The following is a 7,188-nucleotide window of genomic DNA, read 5'->3' as shown; positions in this document are numbered from 1 at the left end:
GAACATTTCCTTATTCACTCATCTTTAACCGACGAGACGGACGCGGCAAATAGCTGAATCTCAGTGAATCGTGACAGTAAAGCTATGTTACCACCTTTGATACCTCGTCGTGTGTATATAAGTCGGTTTGCAAAGCATTCTAGTTACCGCTCGACGAAAATTGTACTTTAATATACTTGTAGCGTAAAATATTTTTATATTAAGATCACCTAAAACGTAACGATAATTAATTGGCCCAGAAAATATAAAATTAATAACTTAATATAAAACAAATAATATAATAACAAGTTAAATTATATTAACAGTACTATACTAATATTTTTTACGCTATGAATGTATATAAGCTAATTTTTAAATAAAGTACATATAAGAAAAAGTGGTGCTTCATGAATATCTATCAGTGTACCTTACACAAGATGCGTCAGCCACACAATCATTCACACAACATATTATCTCTCTAAGTTGCACCTTCCACATGTCTAAAACCATACACGCCATTGAATTTCCACAATGCATATATGTTGTCTAGTCTATAAATACTAAGATTGACGTAGTAAAGAGTAAGAAGGAAACTAGTGTTAACTCCTAGGAAAACACAAAGAAGAGAACATTATATATGGAGGACAAGAAAAACCAGATGAAAAAGTCTTCATCTTTATCATTGCCATCGCCTGAAAATGGTAGCTATGATGAGGAAAAACAAAGCTGCGGCAGTGATTCTCCGTCGAAAACAAGCAGGAGAAAACCTGGTGGATGGAGGGCTATGCCTTATGTTCTAGGTGATCATCTTCTTTCCGTTCAAAAGCCTTTTTTTTCTTTTAAATTTGATGTTCAGGCTAACTTGCATGCAAATAAATTATTTTTAGATATTTTTTATCGGCACAAATATCAATGGTAACGGCAAGTTAAGTGTGTTGAATGATTTAATTTCTAACATCAATATTGAGTGCGACTTACTGTAGTACCTCTATCCATCAAATCTATAAGTAGATTAAAAAAAAAATATCGTTTAGAGTTCTTCTTTTTGCCTCTTCTTAGCTTTAAACTTTCGAAAGTTCCTTTTCTAAAACCAACCCCCCCTCTCCCCAGAAATCAGGAGGGGATGTAGAGTGTGTACTAAGCTTCCGCTATATACGTGAGCGTCCGGGGAAGAGCCGGACCACAATGGTCTATTGTATGTAATCTTATCCTGCATTTCTACAAGAAGCTGTTTCCATGACTCGAATCCGTGACCTCCTGGTTAGATGACAATAACTTTACCAGTTACGTCAAGGCTCCCCTTCTAAAAATTCACTAAAATTATAACAAATAATAGGTCTGAACCTACAACTTTAAAAATACGATGAGTTCAATGCTAAAAACCTTAAAAGTTGAATCCATAGAATCTAAATCCTGGATCCGTCTATGCCAAAAACCCTTTCTCCATCTCAAGCATGGTCACACTGCTAAATATTTATTTAAGATAAGCTCAAGTCAATAACATGTTTAAGTTTGTTTTAAGTAAATTAAGTGCATGGAGAGAAATTAAACCTCACATTAAGAGAGCTACTAAAATTTTTAAGTTTTTCCAAGTGTACGTTTTTCTTCTTTTTACATATTTGGCAAGTGCTAATGCAATTGTCATATTTGTCTTTTTTATATGTAAGCACTTAGTTTGCAGCTGAAGTTAATGTTGCTTGTTATTTATATTTTGGCAGGAAATGAGACATTTGAGAGATTAGCATCAGTAGGGCTATTGGCAAACTTCATGCAGTTTTTATTAACAGTGTTTCATATGGATCAAGTGTCTGCTTCAAATGTTCTAAATATATGGTCTGGTGTTACTAATTTCATACCATTGCTCGGTGCTTTCATTTCCGATGCATATATCGGTCGATTTTGGACTATTGCTTTTGCCTCCGTTTTCGAAATGTTGGTACGTTTTCTGTTTTAATATTGCCTCGTCACTATTTTCTGAAGCACATTTATTTCATGGGTCCCTTTAATTTGGCTTTTGTTATTTTGTTACGTTACTTTATCAATACCTCGTGATTTGCATTTTCCAAGGCTTATGTTGAGAAAAAGTGACACATGCAACACTTTAAGACGAGCAATGTGGTAACAATTCGGCTTGTATAATTGTATGATTTTTGGGTCTGGGTTGTGAAGTTTAAAGACTTCAGTTCATATCCTAAATTAGTATTTAGTTCGTATTGTTTCTCAAACAATGTCAATTTATTGATCTTGCATATTTTTTTCTTAATAAAATGTTATAAATATGTATATGATTAATTTTTTTTATATCAAATGACATCACTTGTATCAGTAGGCTTCCGCCGGAAGATAGGATAAATTAATCAGTTGTAACCACAATCATATTTTTAACGCTACCTATGTACCACGCAATTCTTGCCCAAAAAGTCAGTTTTCCCAAAAAGGAAAAAAGCCTAAGCAATAACTGCAATTATTAAAATATGCTTTTGATTTAGGTTGAGACTTGACATCATAGTGGTCTCAAACTCCTTATCGCCAAATAATTATGTTTCTTTCCTGTGGCTTTGGTCAATAGCTATCATATATTATCTATATATCTATATATGAATTAAGTTATATACTCTTACAGTATATATAAAAATAATAAATTTTAACACATGATAATATATTAATTATTCATTATGCTTATTATAAATGTTTTTCTATAATCTTATAAATGATCTGATAATATAATATTTTTTCTCACTATCGAAATTAAATTTTATATGTTTACATATTATATTATAGCCACTTTCGTTCAAATTCTCGAAAGTTGCTTTAGGTCACTCAAAATCTTTTGAGCAAAAGTTTAGGTTTTCTAATGGTATCAAACTCTTGTTTGCTTTTATTGACAGGGAATGCTGACATTGACCTTCATACCTTGGTTACCTCAGCTACACCCCACTCCCTGCAATCCACAAGTGGGCCAACAATGCAAGGGCCCAAATAAATCACAATTGGGCTTTTTAGTAATGGGCCTAGGATTTTTGTCCATTGGGTCTGGTGGAATAAGGCCCTGTAGTATCCCATTTGGTGTTGACCAATTTGATTCAACAACTGATGAAGGAAGAAAAGGAATTGCTAGCTTCTTTAATTGGTATTACACTTCATTTACAGTGGTTCTGATCATTGCACTTACTCTAGTGGTATACATTCAAGATTCTGTGAGTTGGGTAATAGGTTTTGGTATTCCTACAGTGCTCATGTTCTTGTCTCTCATTCTATTTTTTATCGGGACGCGAGTATACGTTTATGTGAAGCCCGAAGAAAGTATTTTCTCTAGCATTGTTCAGGTTTTTGTTGCGATGCACAAAAAACGTAAGCTTAAGCTTCCAGATGAGAGGGAAAGTAACGGGGTTTTCTGTGATCCCCCGTTACCCAAAGGGTCCATTGTGAAGAAACTCCCTTTAACCAATAAGTACAGGTGATGCATCTCCTCTAATACAATTGGTTTAATACTTTAATTTATTTGATTGATTACCTAGATACAGCTTTTGAAATGTTTTAAAAATATGTAAGTTGTTAAAATTGACGTAGAGTAGAAGAAATCTTGAAGTGGACATTTTTGCTAATTGTAAGTAGCTTTCATTTGCTAATTTATGAACGTATCAAATTCTGAAGTACTACCAACAAATAACATCCAAAATCTGGAAAATTACACTTTTGGATTCTAATTCAATGTGTGCACGTCTTTGTTTTCTGTGTTGTTTCCATTTAGGACACTTTTAGAAATTTGGATGTTTCTGTTTAGTTGGAATATTAAAATTGGTTAAATGGTGGACCATACACAAAACTAGAATTATAGTAAATTAAACGTTAGGTTCCAGAAATTGAGGAAGACTATCTACATTAACTATTTCTAAACTAGGTACAATAGGAAAAATATTAATTATCTATAGTGAAATATTGTTATAGAGAGCTCTGACTGTATTAATACATCACTTAAAAGCCAACTCAAATTAAATTTTCATAGTAACTTTGGGTTGGTAATTTGGACATGATAATCTGCTGCAGTTGGTTAAAATATACTGAGGACATATAACTTAAATTTGGCTTATTAAGGTAGCATATTTTCTTTCAGAGTTAATAATTGTCCAAGTTAGATGTTGTAAATTCTCACTTAATATTATTTTCACTCAGGTCTTTGAATAAAGCAGCTATGGTGATGGAGGGTGAAATTAATACTGATGGTACTCCTACAAATACCTGGAGATTATGCAGTATCCAACAAATAGAAGAAGTAAAATGTCTTCTCAAAATAATTCCAGTTTGGGCAACAGGTATCATATGTTTCACAGCCATGGCACAACAAGGCACATTTACAGTGTCACAAGCTCTAAAAATGGACCGTCATCTCGGCCCCAAATTTCAAATCCCAGCGGGTACACTCTCTGTTATATCGATGATCACAATAGGTATATGGTTACCAATCTACGACCGACTAATCGTTCCATCCATTAGAAAAATCACAAGAATTGAAGGCGGAATCACATTGTTACAAAGAATTGGAATTGGGATGATTTTTTCAATTTTGTCTATGGTTGTAGCAGGACAAATTGAAAAAGTGAGAAGAAATTCAGCTATAATGCATGGTAGTGCAGATGGAATTGCACCTATTACAGTATTGTGGTTAGCTCCACAATTAATACTAATGGGATTTGCTGAGGCTTTTAACATTATTGGCCAAATTGAGTTTTACAACAAGGAATTTCCTGAAAATATGAGCAGTGTGGCTAATTCTTTGTTTTCTTGCACAGTGGCTGGGGCAAGTTATTTAAGCAGTTTTTTGGTAAACATTTTGCATAATACTACAGGGGGACATGGACATCCAGATTGGTTAACAAAGGATATTAATCAAGGTAGAGTTGAGAATTATTACTACCTAATTGCAGGATTAGGAGTATTAAACTTGTTCTGGTTCATATACGTTGCTCGTCGATATCAGTATAAGACTAGATTAGAAGTTGATGATGGAATTAAGCCTTATTCTGAGGTTCATGAACTTCAAGACATGAAGTATTAAGCCTACTTGATTAGTATATGGTAGTAGTTAATTATAGGTTATGCCTAAGTTTACTTATTGGAGAAGTTCAGATGTTATATTTGAGTCAAGCATATATCAACATGTACATATACGAGAATAAAGAATGGAAATTGATCTACTTATTAAAAAGTATGATCTATTTTTGGCATACCTAGTTGCTTATTCATTTTCTTTTTTCCATTCTTCTTTTGATGATTGAGTGATGATGGATAAATTCGAAAATGCTGCAACAAAGAATAAACGGTTGCATAAAATGTATCTAAAAAAGAATTAATTATAATATGATTTAAAGTCAAACGTGTTTGAATCTTAGTACATTTAGTCTAGTTAATTGGATTTCGATTATTTTGTCTACTGTGATGACCCGCCATGTCATCATGCCACATAGGCGCCTTTTGGCATACATTAATGCCATGTAGAAGCTTACATAAAAAGAAGGCTAGCATTTGTGAGAAGATTCTAGAGAGGTATGAACATTTCCTTAGGAAAAACCTAGATCCTTATGGATTTGCTAGGAAAGTCCTTGGAATCTTCTAGACCTTGTAGAGAATTCTAGAAAAAGCCCTTATCTTGTAAATATCAAGGACTTGAGTAATAATTAATATTTACACACTAATCCCTAGGAAACTAGTATATAAAGGGGGCCATTCATTTGTAATTTTCCAAGCAAACAATTCAAGTTCTCTCTAATACAAAGCTTCTTCTAACAATTCTCTTGTGTTCTTTCTTCCATTCTCTTAGCGAACTTGAGTGTAGTAAGGCTGACTTGACATAGCAAGAACGTGAGCAAGTTGTGCAAGATCGTGAGCGAGTTGTCAAATGCCGCACGTGTACTTAGTTAACAACTAAAGACATGACAACGTGGTATCAGAGCGAAGGTTTCAACTAAGGGAATGGCGAACGACGGAGAAATTAACGCTGCCAACACCCAAGCCAACGTCATCCAGGATGCTGCTGGCAAGATCGGCCGTAGAAAAAAGAGGAATGCCACCAACAAGAGCCAGGAGGTGCCACCTGAGGTTGTGTCAAACGAAGGGCTTACATCCCAAGAATCATCTGCCACTGAGGCGAGCGAGGATGAAGTGGAGGTCATTCCAGAGGACGTCTCGCTCGGTAATGAGTGGGTGATGAAGATGAACGCGAGGATGGACGTCGTGGAGATCTTTGGCCAACACTTGGGGAAGGTGGAAGGCACCCTTAACGTTCTTGAGGGGCATACTCTTGAAGAGATTGAGAGTATCCGAAATGACTTGGAGGGACGTACACAGACTGAGATGGAACTAAGGCAAACCATCACTGCCTTAGAGTGCAGACTCATGGATTGAGTACTATCGATGCTATGAAGGCAAAGATAGAGTCACTCGAGGAGCATGTCAATGCCGGCGTGACCGAGGTAGCCAACAATGTTGTGGTGACGAGGGAGGCCAAGATCGAGGCTCCTAAACCCCCGGTGTTCAAAGGTGTTCGTGATGCACAAGAAGTGGAAAACTTCCTTTGGCACTTAGAGAACTACTTCAGGCATGGCAAAGTGAGGGACGACGAGGCCAAGATCAACACTGCGGTATTGTACCTCTCAGAGACTGCCATGCTATGGTGGAGAAGGAAGATGGCCGACGTGGATAAAGGTCTATGTGCTATTACTACATGGGATCAGTTCAAAGCGGAGTTCAAGCGACAGTTCTTTCCAAACAATGTCTTGTACGAGGCAAGGCGCAATCTTAGGGAATTGATGCAAACAGGGAGCATACGTAACTATGTCAAGGAGTTCACTACCCTTATGCTTCAAATCCCCAACCTGACCAATGATGACTTGTTGTTCCACTTCATGGACGGGTTGCAAAATTGGGCTAAGCAGGAGTTGCAATGCCGACAAGTCACTGATATAGACCAAGCCATAGTGGAGGCCGAATCATTGATGGATTTCAGGCATGACAAGCACGACAAAGGCAATGGCAAGGAGTCAAAGGTTAACAATGTCAAAGGTGGGGGAGACCGTGGCAAAGGCAAGGAGATACAACAACAATACTCCAAGACTCAAGATTTCAAAAAGTCGAGTGGTCGTCAGGGCTACGCCGAGAAGAAGGCGCATGTCGAGAAGAAGGGATGCTATATATGCGGAGGGCCACATGGCT

At 36.4% G+C, this 7,188-nt stretch overlaps 1 protein-coding gene across 1 annotated transcript; it reads left to right on the top strand.

Moving 5' to 3' along the window:
• Positions 1–515: 515 nt before the first annotated feature.
• On the top strand, positions 516–5,204 carry LOC104225395 (protein NRT1/ PTR FAMILY 2.13-like). The gene is made up of 4 exons (XM_009777171.2): positions 516–779; positions 1,698–1,915; positions 2,868–3,436; positions 4,153–5,204. Exons 1-4 carry the CDS (start codon positions 617–619, stop codon positions 5,033–5,035), a joined length of 1,833 nt encoding a protein of 610 aa, XP_009775473.1. The 5' UTR covers positions 516–616; the 3' UTR covers positions 5,036–5,204.
• The last annotated feature ends 1,984 nt before the right edge of the window (positions 5,205–7,188 follow it).

This window comes from Nicotiana sylvestris, chromosome 10 (assembly GCF_000393655.2).
Source record: "Nicotiana sylvestris chromosome 10, ASM39365v2, whole genome shotgun sequence".
In the NCBI taxonomy this organism is placed as follows: Eukaryota; Viridiplantae; Streptophyta; class Magnoliopsida; order Solanales; family Solanaceae; genus Nicotiana; species Nicotiana sylvestris.
The sequence above is the reverse complement of the archived record's forward strand: the minus strand, read 5'-3'. Positions and strand labels throughout refer to the sequence as shown.